The 27,374-nt window shown below is 44.3% G+C and overlaps 1 protein-coding gene across 1 annotated transcript in view; it reads left to right on the forward strand.

The window, feature by feature from the left end:
- Window positions 1-27,374, forward strand: part of TG (thyroglobulin) — a 273,223-nt gene that overhangs the window by 90,837 nt on the left and 155,012 nt on the right. The window contains exons 28-34 of the mRNA XM_028852295.2: window positions 5,832-5,897; window positions 7,810-7,890; window positions 11,348-11,485; window positions 12,490-12,666; window positions 14,138-14,249; window positions 16,498-16,577; window positions 17,327-17,470. Of these exons, the coding sequence (XP_028708128.2) occupies window positions 5,832-5,897; window positions 7,810-7,890; window positions 11,348-11,485; window positions 12,490-12,666; window positions 14,138-14,249; window positions 16,498-16,577; window positions 17,327-17,470 (798 nt within the window). The remainder of the gene's footprint in view (window positions 1-5,831; window positions 5,898-7,809; window positions 7,891-11,347; window positions 11,486-12,489; window positions 12,667-14,137; window positions 14,250-16,497; window positions 16,578-17,326; window positions 17,471-27,374) is intronic.

A 27,374-nucleotide genomic window follows, 5' to 3' on the forward strand; every position in this document is an offset into this window, starting at 1 on the left:
GGAGGTCTTTCCCCTCCCAACTCACTAGTGGATTGTAATGAAAGCAAGTCTCCGAATTCTACCACACATCCAAGCAGTTACTAGCAAACAGGCCCAGAAACTGTCACGACCTGTCACCTGTTCAGTGGCCCCAATGAAGCCCCAGCTTGCTATCCTTGGCACCTTGTTGGAAAGGTTTATTTAAGACAGAACTAATACTATTCTCACAGCTGAACTCAACTCACCTTCTTGTCAAAATCAGATGAACAAGAATCCTTCATATCCGTGACTGATCACAGACCCGTTTTGAATCAAGCCACGGCTCTAGGGCTATTGGGCTCAGGAATCTGTCACAATCTCTACCTGCCAGCATAGGAGTGACACTGTGATACATTTAGCCAAGCCATGTTTTGAATGTTATGTATCTGACCAATAGGTATGTACCTATTTCCAGCATTCATTATGCTAATTAACAAAGCCCGGTGGTGGTGGTGGTAACTGGGATAAAGAGGTGATGCATCTGTAACTCCTTCCTGGAGGGTGGGGCTCCTGGACAGCAACTTTTCTGTGCCACTCCTAGAGTGTGCTTTTCCGTGTAGGATCCTGCCCAGTTTAATCTGAGGGTGTGGATTAAATTTGACTGCCACAGACGCAGCGCATGATCTCCTCAGAAGTTTTCTGAGTAAAGACCACGGCACACCCAGCAATGCGGGAGAATCAGGTTCTGTGCCCAAACCCTCAAGTTCTCAGTGTGTTTGTGCTCCTGCAGCCTTGATCACAGGGGCAGCGACCCTGAATCAGGGGCTGGAGGCCTGTGTGTATAGCAGGGATAACTCAGTTATTGTGGAAGAAATGAAAGTATTTTCTAGGCAGTCAAACTATGACCATTTATCAGAGAAGAGGAGGAACGATGCTGCTTGGGTTCTCTATACCTTCTTACAGTCATCAGTATTCTATTAGGGAAATTTTGGGGAATGGAGTAAGGGGTCAGAAATCTGTTTAGGAAAACTAATTTGGGGCTAACCTTCTGATGCGTGGGAGGGCAGTGCTCTGTGTTTATTTGGTGGGCTTTGAGTATCATTCATTGTTTTGTTCTCCCTCCTTCATTTAGCCTTGCATTTATTTATATACTGAACCCCAGTTCTGTGCCAAGAATTGTGCTGGGGGAATGGGCGATATAAAGAAGGGACTTACAGTATGTTCAGGAAGCTGGACAGTATCTACCAGGCATAAGGGGAGAGAAAGAAAAGCTCTGAATACTGCAAACCCAGAGGAGGGGGACCTGTGACCAGCTGGAGAGCTGAGGGAAGCCTTTCAGGAGGCGGTGATGCAGAACATGATTCTGAAAGAATGAGTAGAGGTCAATCAAGTGAAACAGAACAGGGTTCTAGGCAGAGAGAAAAATACATGCAACGACGCAGAGGTCTGACAGCAAGCATTCAATGTGACTTGGGAGGTGAGCACTTTGGAGACAGATTAGGGCATGAGGCTGTCATGAGCCAGATTGCAAGGAACTGAATTCTGACATCCCTGTAGCTCCTGCAGGACCAAAGGTAGGTTTGTCTTTCAGGATGAGTACCTGGGGGCTGTGTGGCTGAGGGATGGGAGGGGGCCAAGGTCAAGGCCTAGGTGGGGATCAGCTAAAGCCTAATGGAGTTAGGAGATGTGCTGAGGCTTGAGCTGAGAGGAAGGGTTCAGAGGAGAGGAAAGATTAAAGAACAGTTTAGTGACTAGTCTGAATGGATGCAGAGACTGATGGAGAAGGAGTCAAGGATGACCCAAGAAGCAGATGGTCCTATTAACTGATTTAGAAAGCAGGAGGAAGTGAGTTTGGATGTAGAGATGGGAATGAGAGATGAGGAAGGTAAGAGAAAGAAGAACAACATTCTTTCTTTTACCCAGTATTCTCTATGTATTCCTATGGAGACTTGGCATTATATTAATTATATATAATTATATGATATTATTATTATATTAATAATTATATTAATATATATTATATAAATAAATATAGATGTTAATTATTATTTTAATAATTAGGACTACCAAGGGGTTACAGCTTTCCTTGTGGTGATTGACAAAGGTGCTTCCCAGGACACAATAATCTCTGTAGATGCTGGTCAGGTGACTTTCTGGACCTACCAAGGCACTCTACATACATGTGCTAAATTTAGTTGAATTCCATTGGATTAAATTGTGTTGAAACAGGCAAAAACCAAGGATAAACTTAAGACAGCATATTTCCCAGGCTGGCAGACCCAAGGCTCAGTTGCCTTGAGATGGACAGAGTGTATAAGAGGGTCTGCTTCCTATCACAGTTCAGTACATTCTGGGCCAAAAATACAGTCCTAAACTGACGTGCACCTGCGGGAAGCACCCGTTTGTCTCTGAGTAATGAAAGGCACCTGTAATTTTTGACATTATGTAAAACAGGACACACATACCGACAAAAATAAGAGTCTCAGACAGAGTGAAAGACTCACCGCCGACTCTCCCCAAGTCAGACACTGAGACTACTGAGAGGTAAAGACCTTCCTCTTGGCATTTCCTAAGGATACTGCTCTTAGGAAGGGGCAGGCATACCCCTTAGGAAGGGGATGTGACTGAATTTGTATTTGTATTGAGGGACCATAATCCAAATTCCCCAATTATTTCATGGTAAACTACACACACACACACACACACCACACACACACACGTGTATATTATTTTTCCTTAGGTTATTGGGGTAAGGTGGTGTTTGGTTACATGAGTAAGTTCCTTAGTGGTGATTTGTGAGATTTCGGTGCACCCATCATCTGAACAGCATCCACTGCACCCTATTTGTAGTTATTTATCCCTTGCCCCCCTCTCACCCTTCCCTCCAAGTCCCCAAAGTCCACTGGATTATTCTGATGCCTTTGCGTCTTCATAGCTTAACTCCCACATATCAGTGAGAACATTCCATGATTGGTTTTTCATCCCGGAGTTACTTCACTTAGAATCATAGTCTCCAGTCTCATCCAGATCGCTGAAAATGTATTTCATGGTAAACTGCTTCTTAATGTGGTCATTGGCTTCAGCCTTAGACTTGAGAGCAATACAATACTCTAGAGATAAATGTTTCTTTAACTTTTACAGGCTAAATAAGAATTATAATGCATGACCAAAAGTATTTTTAATATGTTATTCACTTTACATCTGTATTACCTATATGAATATATAGGGTATATCTATAGCTATCTCTCTATATATGTATCTACATATGGTGTATCTATCTATCTTTAAAGAATCAGTATATCAATAGATTTGGGTATGAAAAGATTTAAGGTTGGGCGTGGTGGCTCATGCCTGTAATCCCAGCACTTTGGGAGGCCAAGGCAGGTGGATCACGAGGTCAGGAGTTCAAGATCAGCCTAGCCAATGTGGTGAAACCCTGTCTCTACTAAAAATACAAAAATTAGCAGGCATGGTGGTGGGAACCTGTAATCCCAGCTACCTGGGAGACTGAGGCAGGAGAATTTCTTGAACCTGGAAGGCAGAAGTTGCAGCAAGCCGAGATCATGCTATTTTACTCCAGTCTGGGCAACAGAGCAAGACTCCGTCTCAAAAAAAAAAAAAAAGTATCTGATTTCCCTTGTGACAAAGTCTAAAACCCCATAGTCTGAGCTTTGAAATAAGCAAATGATGATATCATGAGGAGAGAGTGAAAACGGAACACAAACTGAGCAGGTGTGCAACCACTGGTTCTGTGTTGTTGCAGTAGGAGTATATGGTGAGGTCTTCTCCGCAGTGTGGAGGACAAGTCCAGTAATTGCAGAGATCCAAGTCTACATCTTTCAGATGCCATAGGTGTTCGCTTGCCCAAATTGTTATTAAAAACTTTCACCTTCTAAAGAAGGCTATGACAGAATTTTGAGTGGATCCTTTAGAGAAACATCCCAACATTGCACAGTCTGAGAAGTTCTAGCACCATTGTTCATTCCCATTTCAGAAGTAAAATCAAATGAAAGTGCAACTCAGTATTTTTGGCTGACCTCTATGTCCTAGAACATAGTCAGCCCTGGGGTGGGGGGGGGGGACTTGTCACTTTGATAGCCGAGTTTTCCAGAGAGTTCAGTTCACATCTATTTAAACACAACACCTTTAACATTTTTGCCATGTCAGATGGACAGAATTCTGAAGTACAGCCATGCACCTCAAAAAGACACTTTGACCGATGAAGGACCACACATGTAATGGTGGTCCCATAAGATTATAATGGAGAATAAGATTATAAGATGAATCCATAAGATTATAATGGATAATAATAGAAACCTGATGCATAGCACTTGATACTGGCATTTCAGATCAAGTAGCGGAAATGATTGATATTCAGTAATGATGCTGGGACATTTGTGTTTTTGTATGAAAAAATATATGTAAATAAAAGTAGATAGAGCATCTAGTCTTATGTAAGTACACTTTATGATCACACAACAACAAAATTGCATTTCTCAGAACATATCCTGGTTGGTAAGAGATGCATGGCTGTATATTATCCTCTCCTTAGTGTGGTGGTTAGGAAGGAGTATGGGATTTGAAGCCAAATACGTGGGGTTTAAATTCTTGCATTAACCTTTCTTGACTTTCCTTCCTTTATCTGGAAATTGGGGACCTTACTTTATAGCATGCCTGTGAGTTTTAAATTAGGTAATATATGGAAGGTTTTCATGCAAGCTTGTCCAATCCACCTGTTGTTGTTGTTGTTTTGTTTTGTTTTAGGCTTTTAGTAGTCTGACACCATGGTTTTTAGTTTCTGTCTTTAGTGATAAGTGGAAAAGAGTGATGAGGAAGGGGCTTTACTGGCCCAACCGGAGACAGAAACTAAGAACCCATGACTGTATTCTCTCCCTTGGACACCCCTGCTAGTGTTGGGTAAATGGTAATAACTGTTTATAAATAACTAGCTCTTCATTAGGACAAATACCTAATGCATGCAGGGCTTAAAACCTAAATGACAGGTTGATAGGTGCAGCGTATCACCATGGCACATGTATACATACGTAACAAACCTGCACAAAGGTTTGCACCTGTGTCCTGGAACTTAAAGTAAAATAAAATAAAAATTTTAAAAAAGTTATATAAAAACTAGCTCCTAATAATAATTAAAAACAAAATTTAGTCATATCTCGATGTCTCAGGCATCAGCCAGCCCTCTCCTGTAGCATGGGGCTTATTTGCCTCCAGATTCTGCTATCTGGGCTATTTCCTTCACCTTCCATGTCACAGGGAATTTGAAACGAACTGAAGACTGAGCAGGGGCAAAAGAGGCAGCACTGACCATCAGGAAATGGTGTGTCAAGTCTGGTCTCATCCAGAATGGCATCCGGGGGAGAACAGTTTGCTAGAAAGGAAAATCAGATAATATTAGTAATCAACTGAGTCGCGGCAGCTGCCAACAAGTGGCTGCCTATCAAATGTTGAGGACTGCAGAGGATAAATCGCTGTCCACATTTACCAATGAGGCAAGGGTCTCTGAGGAGTTAAGTGATGTGGGAAACTCACACAGCCCTCGAGTGTCCCAGGAGCTTTGCTTTCTTCAAGCCAATCTCCAGTTCCTTAAGTGACTCCTGAGTCATAGGTTCACAACCCCTCACGGAAGTAGTCCCTTTGGTGCCCTGAGTATGACACCCAATGTCTTACCAGCTCTGGTTTTGTACCAGGGAGCTGGAATAGAGTTGCAAGAAGCTTCTGGGTTACACCTTGCATCAGAAGCACATTTTTCAGGCCTAGGAAGAGCCTGTGTCAAGGGAGATGGGGCTATTATGGTAATGGTGGGTACCCAGTGACAGCACACTCAACCTCATAAAAATAAACATCTTCCTTTGCAGGTCTGACACCCCTAGAAGGAACTCAAGACACCTTTACCAATTTTCAGCAGGTTTATCTCTGGAAAGGTGAGCTCCATGGTGGAAGAGGGGGGTTAGCAGGACGCTGATTACATGAGATTGTCTGGCACCACCTCCCATTCACAGGGCACTCTATTTCCATAGAGGAATAGGTAGAGAGTCAGTTTCCAAATGCATACTTTCTGTGTAATAGAAGGGCTCCAATTCATCAGATAAGATACCAAAGTCTAAAAGAAAAATGAATACTGTGGAAACCCAAGAAGGAATGGAGGGAGGAAGCACTAGGTTCCCGTGAGATAAAGTTCGCTGACCACAAGACACTCTTGTTCCTAGGAGGGGAGTTCAGGGCCATTGCAAAGCACAGGAGGCATTTATCCAAGGGGACTCAGCCCCATGTGCCTTTCACCCTGAGGCCCAGGGACTGGGGACAGGACCCCAGACAGGTAGTGCCCTGAACTCCTGCTCAGAGATAATGGTACTGTGGGACAGAGTGGGGGAAAAATGGAGAGTCCGACAACACGCCCGCTTGGCACTTCCCTTCTGCTTCTTTGTCCTCCTTCGAGTTTTCTGAATGTTGACCAAGTGCCTACTCAGACCCAGGGAAAATGAAAGGCGTTTAGGAGAGAGATGAGAGGCACAGTCCTGACTCTTGAAGGGTTCTGGCCTCAGGAGGGATCAGATAGAGCAGTGGCCCATCACAGGTCATGGCCATATGTACTGGGTGAGAGGCATGAAAAAAGGCCCCTGACCCCATATTACCTCCTTCCTGTTCCTCTAATCTGTCCTCGCTGATCTTCAGTGTCCCAAGAGAGGATTGGTGATTTGCTTCTATATGCTGATAAACTGAAGGAGCAGGAAGGCACAGACTTGGAATGACAGGATGTGAATCCTGGTCCTATCAATCCCCACTCATGTGCCTGGGAGCCCATGGACCAGTCCCTCATGCCCAGATTCCCCATGGGTAGCATGTGATACAGATGTCACTGGCCTCAGAATTGCCTGAGCAATAGTGCATCAATGCACAAAACAGTGTCGTGCATATAATACCTGCTGAGTAATGTTGGTGGGGGTGGTGGTGATGAAGAGAACACGGAAGGCAGAAGAGGAGCAGGAGGAAGAGGAGAAGAGGAGGGAGAGGAGAAAATGAAAAGGAAGGTGTTTACCATCATTTTCATTTTAAAGAGATAAAATGAGATCATGTACTACTTTTCTTATTTAATTATACCTATAAGGTAAGTCTAAAGAGGGGCTGATATTTTATTCATTTTCCAGACAAGGAAAATGAGACTTGGAGAGGGTATGTGAAATGCCCATGGGAGGCCTGGGAGATCCTGGGGTCAAGACCAGACACTGATAGGAGGTCCCAAGTCCAGCACTTCCTAGTTATCAGAAATTTCTGATAAAGTGTTAGCTGATGAAAAATCAGGGACTTACATTTCTCCAGGACATTTGCTACACTACAGGGAAGTGCCTTAAGCCCTGCCTAATACCTGTGCCACCACAGCCTCACTCGCTTTCATGGAAGACCTGTACCTGACTTGAACATTTAGTTACATTTTTAAAATTTCTAATTCATTTACTGGACACTTGAGTGGTCTGGGATAAATTATTTTGCCATTCTAAGTCTCAGTTTTCTCAAGAGTAAAATGGAAATCTTGTTCCCTACCTATATAGGGTGTTATAAATAGCAATATTTATGAGCATATTTTGTTAATTTGAAAGGGCTTTGCATATGTTAATGATTTCAATATCACAGATAATGACTGTTCTATCATTGAGAGGTTGGATGATGTTCCGTATAAAAAGAGTGCAGACCTATGTCAGGGCATCTGTTGCAGATGTTATCTAAGGCACCTGGCTTTAGGCCCTGATTTTTCTCACATTGCTACTACCATTTTGTTGACCAGTGGAATATTACCCCTTCTCCCCAACATTGCAGCAACTCTTTTTTTCCTCCTAGATTCTGACATGGGGTCTCGGCCCGAGTCTATGGGATGTAGAAAAGACACAGTGCCAAGACCAGCATCTCCAACAGAGACAGGTACCAACCCAAAACCTTCTTACATACTTGGGTGTCTGAATGCAGAGACTAAATGGGGGCACCAAGAGTTTAATCAATGAACGGACATATTGACGTCACTGTATTCTGTATCTATGGACTCTCCTTTAATCTTCTAACCCAGTTATCCAGCTTATAAATATGGGAAGCTCCTCAGATGGGCAATTGGCATAGAAAGCAAGGCAAAACCACTGCAAATCCATCAGTGTTACTGGAAATGAAGACAACCATAATAACAAAACCTGAAAAAAGAAACAAAGAGCAAGGTTCAACTGACTGTGGCCAATGGGCTTCGCTTATGTCAACCTTGAAGAGTATAAACAAAGTGTAAATATTCTGAAATTGTTTAATGAATGGCATGTCTATTAGAATCTTTTGCATGTCATGCACACAGTGAAAGCTATGATTCCAAACTGAATAGCAACAGTACATATGTACTATCTGGGACTTCTCTACCTCCAGAGTCTGTGATTATTATTACTGAGGTGGAGCTAAAACTCAGAGAGAGAGGGAGATCAGCTGCTCAATATGGGCTAGCAAGGACCAGGAGACAAGACATTCACCTGTGGTCTGCGGTGTGTGTGTGTGTGTGTCTGTGTGTGTGTGTGTGTGTGTGTATTTGCATGCATGGACACACTGTAGGAATAGGAGTAGGAGCAGAAGGAAAGAAGGAAGGGGAAGGGAAGAAGAAGAGGGAGAGCCAGATCAGACTGCAGGCACAGGAAGGCAGCATGGTACAAGGGAAAAAGCATCACATTACAGAGCAGATACTAGAGCTTGAACCACAATTCTGCTACTGACTGCATGCCTTAGTGCACGGCCATGGGTAATTTGCTTCCCTGCTAACAGCCTTGGATTCATGTGTAAAATAATTGTGTCTACCTCTTATCCCATTAGATAGCAAACACTTGGCACAGTGCCTGGTACTTAACACATGCCTAAAAAATGCCCAGCACCCTGCCCTCCCTTGCTTGATCAGGCATTGTGTTTGTGATCCTCAACCTTGGCAGTGCCTTTGAGGGGCAGCCACACAGCTCATGATAATGTAAATGTACATGAGTTAGTGGCACGTGGGAAGGTTCTGTCAAATCCATCATCACACACTACTTTAGGGCAGCATCTGCAAAACTCTCACGTGATTCACACAGGATGCTCCCCCCACCCCCGCTTTCTTCCCTCTCCCCTAGAAGGGGAGCTTGGCCCCCACTGGAGACGTTGCAGGGAGTCAGGGTGAATAGACAAGGCTCAGCTCAGTTTTCCCTTTCTTGGTTGATTGCATTCCTGGGCTCAAGGAGATAAAGTGCCTGGAGAATAAATCGTATTGAGTCCAGGCCCAGTGGTGTCTCCACATGCTTGTTTACTTGGAGGGTGCCTCTCAGGGTCCATGAGAATGGCCTCTCTGATTCAGAGGACAGTGAGGAATCTTCCCTTTGTGTACCAAGTTACTCCCATCGTCTGAATATTTGAGACAAACCCAGGAAGCCAACAAAAGTGATTGGTCTCCTTGCTTTTAAGGAGAGCACGTAGTTTTAAGAGAAGTAGGAAATGACTTTATCTAATATGGCATGTAAACCAGGTATAAGATGAAGTGGCTACAGTATTCATTCTTTCATCCAGCAGACATTTTTGTGCACACGTGGCTTTGGCCTTGGACATTCACAGACTAGTGAGAATTCCATGTGCCAGTCACTGCATGACAATGAAGGGGTGCAATGTGGACAGGTGTTAGGTGCAGTGAAAATGCAGGAGAAGGAATGCTAGCAGCCTGCAGGGGTCAGGAAAGGTTTCTCAGAGAAGGCCAGAAGGATCTGCCAGATGCTCACGGGTACACCTGAGGAAAGGTGTTCCAGGTAAGGGGAACACCTGTGCTAAGGCTCCAAGAGCAGGTGTGCCTTCAGTCCTGCTGCCTTGTTTCTCTTCCCTTACGTTGCTGTCTTGAGGGCAATCTGTGATCTCCCTGAGCTCCTACTTTGTGCCAGGCATGGTTCAATGGGGAGACTCGCATGGGGACTGGCCATTATGCAATTATGTGAGGTAAGGGCTGGGGAGGCAATATGATCTCTGAGGTCTCTGCTTGTGCCAGGCATGGCTCAGTGAGGAAACAGGCATGGGAACTGACCATCATACAATCACATAAGATGCAGGCTGAGGTGGAAACATGGTCTCTGGGGTCTGTGCCAGCACCAGACTTCTGATCTTGCCAAGTGCTCGTAAAGCCTTTATCCTGTCCAGTGGTTCTTTCTAGTGAAGAAGCTCAGTCTCCTTGAGCCTGCTTTATGGAGTGTGGAAAGTGGCTGCTGACAAGCACTGACAAGGAAAGTGCAGTGCCCAAGTCCACAGCAAAGTGGAAGTGTATAGGGGATGTAGTGCCCCGTATACAGAGCCCTGAATGAATGGACATTTCAAACATTCCCTAGCTCATCTCCTTGATCTGCCTCATGCCACCATTGTACGTCCCCCTGAAGACAGAGCCCTCCAAGGATACGGAGCTGTCCCCACTGGGCCTGGGTGTTGGGACCCTTGGCCCTGTAGAACCTCTTTATAGAGAACCACAGGACATCAGAGTAGGAGGGATCAAAGCTGATCCTCGAAGCACAAGCTGCACTACCTGGGTGGGAGAGGAGGGTGTAATGGAGATTGAGTCAACAGAGGGAAGAGCATGAGCAATTGCACGGGAACTGCACACAGCGTGGTGATGAGCTAGAGAGTTAGCAGGGCTGTTGTGCTGCTGGAGTGCAAATCAAGACAATCTGAGGTGAGGCTCAAAATGCAGGTAGAGCCCAGATTAAGAAAAGAACCTGGATTTCTGTTCCATAGGCAGTGGGGACCCCAGGAAGAGCTGGGATCACGGCATATGAATACCTGAAGAAAGATTCAGGGAATGGTTGAGCTAAAACTTTCAAGTTTGGGTTAAGTGAAGTGGAGCTGAAAGCTGACTTTATAGACGAAGACTACCATTTGGGAGAGAGGCTGGACTTCCATGTGACTTCAGAAGACAGAAAGAGGATTAGTGGCTCAAAGTTACAAAAAGAGGACTTGACTATACAACTTCCTAATGATGGAGTGGGCTGCTGTGGTCAGCACAGTGATGTCATGTGGAGCTATAGAGGCATTTGCCAGAGGTCTCCAGGGAAAAACTTCTGCATTCGGTGAAAAGGTGGACTAGATAACTTCCAAGACTTTATCCAAACCTAGATTCTAAGATTTTGCCATGCCATAATTTTTAGTACTTCCTGGGGCTTTCTGAACTATTCCTGTCTGACCAGACTCTCAGCTCTACTGACTTCAATCCTGCTCTAGTTTCACACAGCATAAAAATGTCTCTGTCTCTATCTCTGACTCTCTCTCTCTCTCTGTGTGTGTGTGTTTCTTTCTTGTGTTTTTCTCATATTCACTAGAGATAAAGGTGCAGGAAATGGACCCTCTGCTTCTTTTTCAGGTTTGACAACAGATCTTTTCTCCCCTGTGGACCTTGACCAGGTCATTGTCAATGGAAATCGATCACTGCCTAGCCAGAAGCACTTGCTTTTCAAGCACTTATTTTCAGCCCAGCAGGCAAACCTGTGGTGCCTTTCTCGTAAGTATACTTAGACCTCATCCTTCTTCTTCCAGACCCTGTAGTCAGGCATCACAGACCTAGTTTGGCAACTCCTGAGAAACATATAAGGTCAAATATTGTGTCATAACTCAGGGATCACTGCACTCTTAGTGCCATGGATGATATAAAAGAAAGATAGCACATAACCCCTATTTTCTAGAAGGTTACAATGTAATCTCTACTCTGTTCCCAGAGCCTATCTTCATCCACCTGTTTCTCCATCCATCCCATCCATCCATCCATCCATCCATCCATCCATCCATCCATCCATCCGTCCGTCCGTCCATCCGTCCATCTGTCCATCCATCCCATCTATCCATCCATCCATCCATCCATCCGTCCGTCCGTCCGTCCGTCCGTCCATCCATCCATCCATCCGTCCATCTATCCATCTCATCCATTCATCCATCCATCCATCTATCCATCCATCCGTCCATCTATCCATCCATCCATTTGGCAGTTATTAAGTATGTGTTATGTTCAAAGCTTTGTGTTTGATTTTGGAGATGAAAGAGAACACCCAAAATGAATCAAATCAGCCATGTTCCTAGCCTTTGGGGAGCTCATATATACCAGGGGCATAGGCTGACTTGGGTACAGGTACAAGGAGACCATTCACAAAGTTCACAGTTTTTACAGTCGCATGGCCTCTGGTCTGCAGATCTTGACTCCCTCTGAGATGGCCATGGGTGGATCCAATGGAATATTACTCTTTTGCCTCTTGTATTGCTGAGTTTGAGGTTTTCCCCTTATGCCTTTGACTCTCCCTTTATTCAGGAGCACATATCTCCCTCCTCAGCTATCAGAACCCCAGGGCTTTTGCATGGGCCTTCCAGACTGGATGATCATGACAGTCTCAGGCCTCTTCCCTAACTAGGAGGCATCTCCACCAGCCATTCCCTCCACCCCAGATAATCCTGTAGAGATTATTCTCCCCTGTAGACCATGCAAGAACTAAAATCACACTACTGTCTTGCCTGTAGGTTGTGTGCAGGAGCACTCCTTCTGTCAGTTTGCAGAAATAACAGAGAGTGCATCCTTGTACTTCACCTGCACCCTCTACCCAGAGGCACAGGTGTGTGATGACATCTTGGAGTCCAATGCCCAGGGATGCAGACTGATCCTGCCCCAGAGGCCAAAGGCCCTGTTCCAGAAGAAAGGTGAGCACTTGGAGGGATCTGCATAAACTGTATTTCCAGTGTTCTGCTGGCTCTATGGTTTTAGAAATATCCAGATTAGTTTCTTATTTAAAAAACATTTTCTTTATACTTTTATTGGTTTCAAGAAGATGGAACATGGATCCAAACTTTCAGGGTTAGAATCAATAAACTACTGCATAATTGTCTCAGTTTATACAAAAAATATGAAACAGGATTATTTGGGGCAATATTTCAATGCAGAAGTAGGCTTTAAAAAAATAAAATCCAAAATGTTTATTCACACTTAAAACTAATTTCTTCTTCTTTTAAAAGTAAAGTTATTCATGTTCCTTGTAGAGAGGTGAAACCATTTAGAACTGCATCAAATTGACAATAGGAAATAATCCTCTCCTAAGAGAGCCACCTTTAATACCTGCATCAGAATTCCATTTGGCTGTATACTACAGAGAATGTCAGCAGCAGTGACTTTAACAAGATAGAAGGTGATTTTCTCTCCCAGTCTATTAATGATGCCATATTTTTGGAGATTTTTTAACCCCATACAGTCTGTTTTCTCCATATGTTGTCACCTTTCATTTACTGTTCTATCTTCATCAGTGGAGGCCTTTCTCAGATGTCCAGTGATCCTTATTTTTCCACTCCAGTGTCAAAGCGGTCCACAAGCTGACTGGGCAGCCCCAAATGTGTGGTGGGAACTTGTCAACTCTGGATTTCTCTGAGGGATAATCCTGTTGGGTTGCCCTTTGGGGAATTCCTCACGCCAGTATTTTCAGGTTCCTCCTTCAGAGGAGTTTCTCAACACCTGGCCTTGGGGCATGAGCCTGGCTGCTGGTGGTTTGGGCACCAAATAAATTTGGAAAATGTCGGGGGGGACACCTCAATATTCATTATGCAGACTGACTTGAAAGAATCTCCTACTTTCAGTGAAGTGCTCACGCCATGGACTGTACCTGATGCACCCAAGAGATCCTCTCGAGAAAATGAACCTTCTATCTTCTTCCATGGTGGGGAGGGGGCTTTTGTCAGCTGTGGAGAGCAGAGGAGAGCATCTAGAGACCAAATAGCTTCTTAAAGAGATTCCAGCCAGTGCTTCTGTTTGGGCCACCTTCACCCCCAGGGCTACCATACTGAAACCTTGTGGGATTCCAGAGGGCAGATGGCATTGCTTCTTGGTTCTTCCCACAGAAAAGTTGAGTAGTTTTCTTGGTCTATTAGGCCTATTTTTATTCCTCCATATGCTTTCTAGCTTCCAACATTTTGTTGCTGTGTCCCCACTTAAAAAAAAAAATCTTTGTCCTTGTGGACTTACCATCATTTTAGTGAGATTTGGGATAGGAACTGAGAGTTAATATGAATTAAATATGTCATCTTTAATTAGAAACTTTCAGTCTGTGTTTTACTCATTTGTCCTCATATTTTCATTACTATAGCAAATCTCTAAGTAATGAATTTTCTTTCTTCCTCTATGTAGTTATACTGGAGGATAAAGTGAAGAACTTTTATACCCGCCTGCCGTTCCAAAAACTGATGGGGATATCCATTAGAAATAAAGTGCCCATGTCTGAAAAATCTATTTCTAATGGGTAAGCTACTTGTGTCTCACCCCTAATATTTATTATTAATAATACTTCCTTGAAGAAGGTGACACAATCACAGCTAAAAACAGAAGCATACCCAGCACTTTGGGAGGCCGAGCCAGGCGGATCATGAGGTCAAGAGATCGAGACCTCCTGGCCAACATGGTGAAGCCCCGTCTCTACTAAACATACAAAAATTAGCTGGGTATGGTGGTGGCACATGCTACTAGTCCCAGCTACTCGGGAGGCTGAGGCAGGAGAATCGCTTGAACTCAGCAGGTGGAGGTTGCAGTGAGCTGAGATCACACCACTGCACTCCAGCCTAGCAAGAGAGTAAGACTCTTGTCAACAAACAAACAAAAAAACAAACAAACAAACAAAAACTATAAAACCCAAAGCTAAGGGGGTAAAAGGTAATAAAGAGGTAACCATATCTGAAAACGTTAGCTAAGGTAAGTTACTGATGGTAAACACAACATTTAGCCTTGAACTACTAGCTGGATGATGAAAGAGCCACTGAGCTACATCTCATTATTTAATGTAAATTATCAAGTATGGTAATAAACTTGATTCTCAAAACCTCCCATTGCAGTACTCAGAATCTGGAGAGCAAGTAGAAATTTTAATAGACTCATAAGCATATAAATAATTTTTATTTTTTATTTATTTTTAAATTTTATTTTATGGTTGAATTTTTTGCTTAGTCATTATTTAGTTGTTTTAATTGACGATGTCTCTCCTAGTATCATCTGTGGATCTTACCCATTAGAATCACCCGGAGAGATGAATGTGAATTCTAACGGGTGATATCCACAGATCTGCATTCTTGGGTCCTATTTATAAACTGCATCCTTGGGTCCTATTTCAAACCTGCTGAATTAGCATTTCCTGGGATGGAGTTCAAGAAACTGACCTTTAAGGAAGCTTCCCCTGGTGATTCTTTTATACTTAAAAATTCAAGGGTCATTCATTCATGAACCATTGATCTGTGAAGTGCTCTTGAGTTATGAGTTATGACACTGAACCATGTTGCTGGTGCTTAAGATCTGCTTTTGAAAATGGGGGTAAAAAGATGAGGCAGGCTGATCTGTCTCGAGATTCAGCTGGACACCACTGTGCTGATGGGAGGGGTGGATGAAAAGGAGGGTTGGAACCAGGGATCAGCCTGACCGTGGAACTGGGGTGGGAACTAGGGGAGTAGATTGTGCGTCTAGACTCAGGGAAATTTAGTTGGCTGGGATAATGCATGGTCCAGACTGGATCTTAGAAGTGAGCTTCCAAGATAGGAAAAGGAAGTGGTAAGTGGGCATATTGGCAGAGAACTAGGAGACGGAAAAGCAGAGAGGTGACTTGCAGGCATCAGGGCACAGATGCTGCCAATGTTGGAGATGCTGCCCAGCAGATAAAAGCATCACCACTGGGATGAGACTTGGGTTCAGGGAAGGAGAATGGCCATAACTAGGCAGGATCCCCCCACCAAGAAGGGACTAGGGGTTTGAGAAAGCTCTCAGGAGTCAAGAATGAGTGGTCAGACTGGAGCAGAGTGGTCAGGGCAGGGGAAACTTGGAATTTAGCCCAGGAACATTGGTTTGGAGCCATTAAGTCCCTCCTGCCATGAATAGCCCTAGAAGCTGAGGGTAGGGCTTAGTAGCTACATTGAGTGGATAAGAAGGTCAGTCTTGAGAGAGCCTGGCTGGATGGGCTGACCCAGTAAACAGAAATGCATTGGTAGAGTGTAATTATCCACATTGTACAGTAAGAGGGGAAGTGAAGGGGAACACAGGCTCAGCTCCTGCTGCTTAAACAGGCCCCTGGCTGGGTCACCCTGACTCTAAGTCCGTGAACTCTCCTCTTTCTAGAAATGCCTTCCCTGTTATTTCTTTATTTTCCCAGTGTCCAAAGCTAAGACTTTCTGCTTACCTGAAAGGACTGAAGGAGTACATTCTGGATCCTGGGTTAGCTTGGTTGGAGCCTGGCACATAATAGACACAGAATATATGCATGATGAATGAATGGGTGAATAAACGATTAATAGCAGGACAGTATTACTCCAGAGAGGAGTAGAATCTTGTTTCCAGAAAGAACCTCAAAGCTAAGAGTCCACTGATGCACATTGACCAAAGCACCCCCAGTTTAAGTAGGGGGTGTAAAAAAGCTGGTCCCCAAAAGCAAGAATGACTACAATCAGCCCACCCAGTAGGTCCTGGGCCACCAATGAAAACCTTCAGGCCTGCTCTTTCTCTTCTTATGCCAGGTTCTTTGAATGTGAACGACGGTGTGATGCGGACCCATGCTGCACTGGCTTTGGATTTCTAAATGTTTCCCAGTTAAAAGGTAATAATAGTAACAACTCCCTCTCCCCTGCTCACAGCACTCTGCAGTTTAGAAAACACATTCACATCTATGCTCTTATCAAACCCTCAGGGTCTCCTCTCTGTGAGAAGGGAGAAACAATCCTCATTCACAGATAAGGAAGTCGGGGCTTGGAGAGGGCAACTGGCTAATAAATGTGGTAGCTGAGACATGGCTCCTAGTCCAGCAATCATCACTTTACATGTGCAGTTCTCTCTGGCCAAACTTCCTTCCTTCCACTCTTGGCTTAGCTATCTTTTGTTCATCTTTCAACACTTGGGTCAAGCAGCTTGGTGAACTTTGGATCCATTTGTGTGATATGTATTTAATGCTTGGTTCGTTCCCTTACTAGTGTGTGATTCTGGAAAAGTCACTTAATCTCCCTGAGCCTCTATCTCCTCCTCATCATTTAGGGCTACCAAAACTGCCTTCCTCATAAGGTTATGTGAAGACCAAGTGAAGCAATACCAACAGAGACCTAGCATAGCCCTGGGCACATGATAGGTACTTGATAAGTATTAGCCACCTCTATCCCTTTGCTCTTAGATCAGAGGCTCCTTGAGTTCAGGTAACAGGTTTTTCAGCAGTGGCTGAGATAGTATCTGAAATATAGTGGTATATCCCAAATATCTGCTGAACAATGAACTTGCAGAATTTTTCTCATTTATTAGACTCTTCCATTGTATTCAGTTTCCTGATTGTGTTTTTTTTTTTTCTTTTTTTCACCCCAGGAGGAGAGGTGACGTGTCTCACTCTGAACAGCCTGGGACTTCAGATGTGCAGTGAGGAGAATGGAGGAGCCTGGCGCATTTTGGACTGTAGCTCTCCTGACATTGAAGTCCACACCTATCCCTTTGGATGGTACCAGAAGCCCAGTAAGTAGCTTTCCCTTGACAGCTATATGGGCATCTTTAGTTAACTATTTCCCAATCATGCATTAAGACAGTGTTCTTGGGTTGGTAAGTAGATTAGTCAAGATTCATTGGGTTCAAGCAACAGAAATGGATTCTGTTTAACTAAAGCATACAAGAAACTTATTGGAAGTCTGCTCAATGACTCAAAGGAAGGATGAGCAAGTAGGTCTCAGTAAAGATGGAAATGGACCATTTCCATGGACATATGTAGCAGAAACAAATGGACAACTTCTTCAGTGTGCCATGATCATCATTAATCTGCTTCATAGGGTTTAGTAGTTATATTCAATCTTTAAATTCGAGGAGGAGAGTTTGGTCCCATCTGGGCTTAGTCAATACACTGCCAGAGGGAGAGTGGGCAGCTTGACAGTGCCAACAAGACTATATGCACTAGGATAGGGGATGTTCCTCAAACAATAGTGAAGGCATTGTTGCTGGACAGGGAAAATCAATAGATGTAGACTCTAGCACATTCCCTTGGTTTTCTTTCCTTGACAATCAAGACAATGTAGCACATGGTAATCCCATGGAGGAAAACGGGGGCAACCAACGTGTATTTGACAACGCATATAGAGTTAGGACTTCAAGGCCAAGGCAGCATTGACCCAACGTGGGTCCTTAAGGTATGATTCTGATTATATCTGGGCACGTTTTAGGAGCTCAATTTGAAATTGATGAAGGAATGAATGAATGGCATTTACAGTGTGACATAAAAGTTCCTGGACTCAGATAAGGAGATGTTAGCGTTATTCAAACTCTGTCATCTACTTACTATGGGTTTGTCTTTAGGAAAGTCACACCACTTCTTCAGGTTTTCCGTTGGTGAAAATAGCGAATGAGACTCACTGTGATTCTGTCACCGCTTACATCACAGGTGTTTATGGTATGGATAGATTTGGGGAATATTGGACAGCCACATGGAAACTAGACATCTTCACCCTGTGTCCCAGAAGCAAATTCACAAAGATGCCCCAGACCCAAAAAGATGGAACACCCTGTGTTCAGTTAGGAGGAGTCAAATTAGAGAGAGGCTGAGCTGAGGTTTAGTATTTCCAACTTCTCCCACTAGTGGCTTCCTTGTTAGTTTCAGAGTAAATACACGGTGAATTCTGGCTCTTACTTAGCTTGCCCTGGAAAATAGAGTCATGGAATGTCTGATCTGGAAGGGGTCTTTGAGATCCCTACCTTTGATTTTCACATTTTTTGGGGGGGCGGGGGGGTGTGTTTTGCTCTTGTCGCCCAGGGTGCAATGGCGCGATCTCGGCTCACTGCAACCTCCGCCTCCTGGGTTCAAGCGATTCTCCTGCCTCAGCCTCCCGCGTAGCTGGGATTACAGGCACCCACCACCATGCCCAGCTAATTTTTGTATTTTCAGTAGAGACGGGGTTTCACCATGTTGGCCAGGGTGGTCTCGAACTCTTGACCTCAGGTGATCCACCTCCCTCAGCCTCCCAAAGTGCTGGGATTACAGGCGTGAGCCACCGCACCCAGCCACATCCTTTATATCATCCAATATAACCCTTTGCCCAAAGTAGGCAAAGAGAGAAGAAATTACATTCTTCATGTGCCTGCTGTTTCAGACCATGCTGGATTTACATAGGTTGTACCATTTAATACTCATAATACTCCTGCAGAGTAGGTATTGTTTCTTCCATTTTAAGGTGAGAAGAGTACAGCATAGAAAGTTGAATTGCTTGACCCAAACCACACAGGTGGTAGGAAACAGAGGCAGGCTTCAGGCCCAGACCTGATGGCCCCAAACTTGTTCTCCTTTCCTTTACGATGTTGCCTCCTGCCAAGTCTTTCACATCCCATAAATGACTAGACAGGAAAATGTCTAGATACCTTTCCTGACTGGCTTTCCCCCAACTCAATTGATTAACAGGAAATTGACTAATACATTGAAAATAATAAATACTAATAAAGTAATAAATCAAACCAGGTGGTGGTTTGGTGCCTTATTCCATAGCCATATCCAACCTGAAAGGTCCAGATGCAGCTCCCATGCAGGATCTGGCCCTCGGCCCTTTCTCATGAGCCTACCCATTCTTTGTGTGTGCCTCAACTTCATGGAGGATGTTTCTGGAGTTAATTATTACCAGTTTGAATGGAATCTTTGTGCTGGTGTCCACCTTCAGCATCCTGTGATTTGATCTGAATTTACTCTATTGGCTTTTTATTTTATTTTAACATCTGAAATTATTTTAGGAGAAACATCAGGATTGTATAATGAAATATCCTCAGTGGGTTTCTATTAAAGGAATAATGTTCCATATATAACAGTTTCCCTGCTTTAACTCATAGAGGAAAGGAGAAAATACCTGCCCAGGTCTTTGGCCCCAAAGGAGACCCAATGCCAGCGCTGGGTATTTGGGGGACTTCAGAACTGAGCTCTCACCTCTCACTTCCCACTTACCCCATCTGTCCTCTCACCTCCTTACCTTACCAAAGTCTTAAAAATGTCATTTTCCATCTTCATATTACTCATGGAATAATTGGGTAAAAAGAAGCTTAAGAAGTAATTCATTTGTTCAGAAGTAATGAGAATCAGACCAGAGTGTTACAACATCTTGACAGGAGTTGGCAGGGGAAGGAACCAAGGTACTCATTGTCCCAACTTATTCCATCTGTTCTTTTTCTTTTCATCTGACTGCACAGATCATTAACTTTTTCCAGCATATATTCTGTGGGGTCAGTCTGGGGACTCGACTCAGGAGTTTTGACCAGAAACTTAGAGCAGGGAATTAAAAATTTACAGAAGGGTTCTTATTCAACCAACATTGACTGAGCATCAATCATACCTGGGGGTCCTCTGGCATTACCAGTATAACCTCTATGTATTGGGCTCGTACTGTGTGCCTGGCTGGATTCCAAACACTTTGCATGCACTGTCTCACTTAATTCTCACACCCGTGTATCATAAGGAAATAGAGGCTCAGAGAGGTTGTCACTCACTCACGGTCACCAGAAAGTAAATCAGAGTTAGAATTTGGACACAAGTCTTTCTGACTCTAAATCACTATGTTGTGTGATTGAACGTGAAAAAGCCATGATTTCTGTTTTGCAGTCACTCGTAGTCTAAGAAGGAGTTACAAATTATAAATAAATAAAACATTCTTGTGCTGGGTCTCTCTTACCATAAATTTTTCGACTTTACTGAGTGTCTGTTTTCAGCTATATACTGTGCTGGGCACTGTGGAAAGTGAGATTAATAAGATATATTCGTTTTCCTTAGACACAGTCTAGTGAGGAAGATATGAGGAAACATGATTAAATATAGCAGAAGAGATGAAATACTAGAACACTTATCCGTAAACTGTCACGGGAACATAGGAGAAAGAAGTTGTGCTTAGGAGGCGTCTTAGTCCATTTTGTGCTGCTGTAACAGAATACCACAGACTAGGTAATTTATAATAAACAGAAATTTATTGGCTCTCAGTTCTGGAGACTGGAGAGTCAAATATCAAGGAGCCAGCATCTATCAAAGGTCTTGTTGCTGTGTCATTCCATGGGGAAGGGCAGAAGAGCAAAGAAAAGAAAGGGGACCAAACTTGCCATTTTATAATGTCGTTAGTCCCACCCATGAGGGGTCAGCCTCATAAAGGTTTCACCTCTTATTACTGTTGCAATGGCAATTTAATTTCAACATGAGTTTTGGAGGGGACAAACAATGAAACCATAGAGGAAGTGTGGAAGCCTGTTGCTGGAAGGTTCCTAGGGGCCCTCCTTTTGGCCTAAGGTCCAGCTCCTGCAATCTTCTCGGCCCACGCAGGTGGTCTTTCACAGTGTGCACTGCCTGTTTTCAGTGTCTGGGTGCCTGGGGAGAGAAGTGACAAGTGCTACAATGTCATTAGACTCTCATTCTTCCATCCATGGCCCCTGAGCAGGAAACACCATGGGATGCACATGGCTTATGGGTGTTCTGGTGTAAGTGGCTCCATGGTTCTCATTTCAGAACAGAAGGAGGAGGACTGGCTGTCACAAGGTTGTGTTGACATGGTGTGATTTGACTCTCCAGCAGAGCAGGACAAGGTTCTTTTTCCCTTACGTTGTCTTCATCAAATAGAAGTGGGTGGTGGGATAAGTCTTAAGACTTTATGGATTATTTCCTCTTAAGACCTAGGTGGAGAAGGGGAACCTTACTTAAGGAGACTGGTATAATAAATTAGAATATTCTCACAGCTGGGCCATGTTGACCAGTAAGAAACCGTCTTTTGATGTATGATATAGTTTGAGCCAAAACATACTTATTTGCTGAGTTCTGAACATTAGTATGGCCTTGAATTCCATGTTCTCTAGTTAACAAAACCACACCAGTATACTGATGTAAAATCCCAGCACTGAAGCTGACGTTGTCATTACTTTTTTCCCCACTCTTAGCTTTGTATTAGGTAATTACATACATAATAGTAGGAAGTAGCCTCTATGGGACTCGGAAAGTCTGCCTAGAGACAGGAATCCCTGGGCCTGAGCCTTGCAGGGTGAATAGGACCCTCTCCTTCACCTCTCTGTCAGCACTGGCACATGAGACAAACATTTTTACCAAGGATTTGATGAATATTTTCAATAACAGATTTTGGCCTTGCTTCAAGTCCATGGTTTGGTCCTTTAGTGTGGTGACATCTATACTGAGTGATGACTATGAGCCCATTAACACTGTGTATTAGTCTATTTTCATGCTGCTGATAAAGGCATACCTGAGACTGGGTAATTTACAAAAGAAAGAGGTTTAACTGGACTTACGGTTCCACATGGCTGAGGAAGCCTCACAATCGTGGTGGAAGGCAAGCAGAAGCAAGTCACATCTTACATGAATGGCAGCAGGCAAAGAGAGAAATTGTGCAGGGAAATTCCCGTTTTTAAAACCATCAGATCTTGTGAGACCCAGTCACTGTCACGAGAACAACACGGGAAAGACCCACTCCCATGATTGAATCATCTCTCACTGGTCCCTCCCACAACATGTGGGAATTATGGGATCTACAAGATGAGATTTGGGTGGGGACACAGAACCAAACCGTATCACACTTGGTCCCCTGTTTCTGAGGAACTGCCACTAGGATCAATTAGGAACTGAGATTTATTGAGTTCCTACTATACGCCAAACACTTTGGAAGCACAGAGGTTAGAAGTCCCTGCCCACAAAGGGTTGACAGTCTGGCTAAGGACACAGATGTTAAGGAAAACAGATCTTTCTTAATCACTTACTGTATGTCAGACCGTGTTCATCCATTGCTATATCAGCATTGCTATAAAGGAGTATCCAAGACTGGGTAATTTATGAAGAAAAGAGGTTTACTTGGCTCATGGTTCTGCAGGCTGTGCAAGCTTGGCATCAGCATCTGCCCAGCTTCTGGAGAGGCCTTAGGAAGCTTTTACTTATGGCAGAAGGTGCAGGGGAAGCAGACCTGTCACATGATGAGAGTGAGAGAAAGAGAGAGGGAACAAGAGAGAGGGGGTGCCAGGCTCTTTTAAACACTACTTCTTGTGTGAACTCATAGAGCGAGAATTCACTCATTACTGCGAGGACAGCACCAAGCCATTCATGACGGATCCATCCCCATGACCCAAACACCTCCCACCAGGATCACCTCCAACACTGGAGGTCACATTTCAACATGAGATTTAGAGGGGACACACCTCCAAACCGTGTCACAGACACTACTCTAAAGGCATTCCTTGTATCAACTCACACCCCCCTGAGGAGGGTGCTATTCTCCTCTCCATCCTCAGGAGATAATCATTCTCTCCAATCAGAGAATTACACCGTGATGTGGCTTGTATTACTGTAGTGGGATACCAGGGGAGAGGTAGGGGGTTGGGGGTGCTTCTTTAGAGCATGAGAGAGGAACAGGAAATTCTGTTCTACAAGGGATTATACAAAAGTGACTCCGGTTGAAAGCTGGATATAGAGAAAGGGAAGTGGGGCGAAGGAGCAGTGGCCACTGACTAGCCATAGGCAGTCGGTAGAGAGGAGGTAGCATGTCCCTGCCCTTACAGACCTCACAGCCTCAGAGGCAGAGACCTGCACACATGGACAACTGCAACATAACCTTCTTACAGGGCTGTGGTCACAGATCAAAGGACAGAGCAGAGTCTCCCAGCATTCAGAAAGAGAAAAGCACAGACCTAGTGCAGCAGAGCGCCAAGAGGAGCGTCCAAAGAGCCTGCAGCCATGGGCCTTCTGATTCTGCTACGAGCAGAGTTCAGAAGTGAGCAGAAAGTTCCACGCATCTTAGCACAGAATTGCAGAGTCTCAGGCTAAGCAATTGTGAATGCAAATGAGACTGTTTGCAGCCCCTTCCTGGCAGTAGAGCCAGAGAGGAACTGTTCTAAGCCTCCAGAGGACAAGGGTATAAGTGCTGAGGTGAGGTGGGGGTGGTGCGTGGAATAAGGGGCTGCTCTGCGGTTAAGCAGTACCCCAGAGCCCAGGGCTTCCTGGAAGGGGTGGGCCTCTGGGGCATTGGGACTTCTGTTCTTTGAAGAGAACTAGGGCTGCCCATCTTATCTGCAGCTGTGCATTGTCTGCAAGTGGGGCAAGATCTGTTTACAAAGTCAAATGTGACTTCTAGAAAAGAGAGTTGAAGCCTCATAGTTCCTGTCTTCTGCTAAGCAAATGTTTTTGGACCCTGTTGCAATTCTAGATGTAAGAATCTGGAAAGGAAATGACAAGCTCTTCTAATTATGTGTCTCTGCAACCCACATAGAAACTTCCATATGTAGGTAGCAATTTACTGTAGAATCTATTCTTTATCATCATTCACATCCTATGAACAGCTTCTTAACCTTTTACTAAGCATAAAGTCTGCTCCTGGAACTAGGCTAGCATTTGGCATGCAGTATCTCCTTTAATTCCCTAACAATCTGATGAGGTAAAGGCTACTGTTACTCCATGCAGTGCTGTGCTGGCAAATATGTTACAACCGATGAAGTGGGAGTAAGAGCTATTTTTTACTCACAACATTTCCGATTCCACATCTGTAGGGTATTTTGCCCCAACACCAACTAATTCTTCAACCCTCTGGACCAGTGATTCAATTCAATTCAGACACTAAGTACCTGGATTTAAAGTCAGACCCTATAGGTTGTCTCAGTCCCAGAAGACTGCCCCCAACTTCAGATACCCATCACAAGCCCTGAGCCTTCTGTACTTCTGACCATATAAATTGGGGGTTGACATGACCTCCTCCTTGGGGTCAATAATTTGCTAGAATGGCTCCCAGGACTCAGGGAAACCACTAACTATTAAAGTTTTATTATAAAGGATACAACTCAGAAGCAGCCAAAAGGAGGGGCTGCATAGGACAAGGGGGCCGGGGGAGGAGCCTCCACACCCTTTTTTAGGTGCCCCACCCTCCCAGCACCTCTGTGTGTTCATCAACTCGGAAGCTCTCCAAGCCTGGTTGCTGAGGGGACTTAAGAAGGTTCCATCATGTGTGAGAATTGAGTAAGTCATTGGCCATTGGTCAATGAACTCAATCTCTAGCCATTCTCTTCTTCCTGGAGGTAGGGGAGTGGGACTGAGAGTTCCAATCCTCTACTCTTGCCTTGGTCTTTGTGGCAACTAGTCCTCCTTCTTAAGCTATCTAGGGGCCTCCAACCACAAGTCATCCTATCAGCAGACAAAAAGATACTTTTGTCACTCTAGAGATCCCAAGGGACTCAAAAGCTCTTGACTTCAAGGCTCCTTCCCCAGCCCCCTTGTCCTATGCACTCCTTCCTTTTGGCTGTTTCTGAGTTGTATCCTTTATAATAAAACTTAATTAGTAAGTGTTTCCCTGTGTCCTGGGAGCCATTCTAGCAAATTATTGACCCCAAGGAGGAGGTCATGGAGACCCCCAATTTATAGCTGGTTAGTCAGAAGTACAGATAAAATATTCTAATAAAAGATGCTTATATCACTCCCATCATTCAGGAAATTATGAGGGTATTAGGAGCTCTGTGCCAGGAACTGGGATGAAGACCAAATGTGTATTTCTTATTATATGACAGTAACACAAGTGGTTGCCATTTCCCATGGTGTGACTCCTCCCATGATGGCTGATTTCAGGCTGCCAACTTGCTGCTTCTGAAAGCAGAGGTGGGAAGGAGCATGCACAATGGCTGCTGGGAGCCTTTGTGAGTTGGCTTCTGCACACCACTGCATGAATCCCAGGAAGGCTAGCATTCATCTGTTTAAATGGGTATAAATTAGCTGAGAAACTTTCCCAAGGTTACACAGTAAGGTTCATAGTAGGAGCGTCCCCTGGGGAATTTTTAGCACTCCCAGGGACTGAGGGTGTTGAGGTTTTCAGTGCCCTAGGGGCAGGGAAGCTGAGGATTCTCAGGACTCATCTCAGTCCTGTACAATAAAGAAGATCCCACACAAAGGCTGATAATGCCTGTTACTTTTTCTCACTGATGGTGGGTGTGAAAGGAAAGGAAAGCAACAGCAGCAGAACTGTGTGGTAAATGCTCTGCTGACGTGAGATGCGTGGTAATCCCCCCAGTGAATGTGCTGTAGCTCACACCACCATTCTCAGTGTTCAACATTTATGTAATTGCCAGTGTTCAATCAGTATTGAGAAATGTTTCCTTTGCAAACAGAGTTTGCTTTGAATTTCAAAGTAAATTTCTAGGAGCAGAATTGCTGGATCCAAGGGTGTGGACATTTGAATGCCCTCAACATAGATAGTCAAATTATTCTCTGAAGATTGCACTCTCAGGAACATGGTTCTGAGTCTCTTCTAGGAAGAACAAACATTTTAAAGAAGTGAAAACAGGGTGACAAGTATCAAGCTGGCCAGTTGGGTGTAGTGGAACATGGGGGTACTTATGAGCAATTGTGAGTTATATAAGGAGCTCCCAGAATGTGAGATGACAGAAGCCTTAGGTCAGTGTGGATCAGCAGCAACCACAGCGCTGGGGAACTTGCTAGAAATGTAAACCTCAGATCCCATCCCAGACCTGCCGAATCAGACACTCTGGGGTGGGACCCAGCAAGGTGTATGTTATCATGCCCTCCAGGTAATTTGGAGGTCTGCCAAAGTTTGAGATCTGGTGCCTTAGAATGATAGTAGCAGGTGCTTCTAGACAGATGATGCCAAGCAGAAAAAGACACAATAGGGCTGAAGGCTCTAGAACCAAGAGAGGCTGGGACTTGGCATACCTGACCAAAGTGAAGAAGGCAGAGAAGGAGGTGGATGTGAGGGGACCCATGCAAGGACTTTGGGACCAGAGTAGAGCATGACTCTGACCCATGGCTTTTCATGGAGGCACACAGGAACAAAAGGCAAGGCAAGAGTGTATTATTGTTAAAGGGCAGTATTAAGAGTGAATCATAGGATATATTGAACGTTTGCTGAATGATCAAAGCTGCACCAGTATCAGCTCATCTAAGCCTCGCAACCCTAAGAGAGGCACTGTTATTATGCCCATTTTATAGACAAGGAAACTGAGGACAGAGAATTTGAGTAATTTGCTCGAGGTTACACAGCAGAAAAGCAGCAAACCAATGTTGTCTGGGACCGCTGAGCCGGGAGCCCTTACTTTTGACTCCTGGCCGTGCTACATTGCCGCAGCTCCCCGTGAGCAAGGAGATCACATGTATGGTTCTAGTTTGGGCCATTGGAGATAAAAGAGTGATGAAGATTTAGATTTGTTCAGTAAAGGAAGAAAAGGGGAAAGAAGATAATTTGCATTTATGTGTCACAGACTGGGTATGAATGGTTCTTCATTCAATTTTTACATCATCTTCATTTTATCAATGCTGAAACTGAAAATAGAGGAAGTTAAAAGACTTGTCACTCTACGCTGCTTCCAAGTGATCTGTTGAGGTCTATATCCAGTCTCTCTGCCTTCAAAGTCCAGGCTGCCACCACGATGT

Source organism: Macaca mulatta, chromosome 8, assembly GCF_049350105.2.
Source record: "Macaca mulatta isolate MMU2019108-1 chromosome 8, T2T-MMU8v2.0, whole genome shotgun sequence".
In the NCBI taxonomy this organism is placed as follows: domain Eukaryota; kingdom Metazoa; phylum Chordata; class Mammalia; order Primates; family Cercopithecidae; genus Macaca; species Macaca mulatta.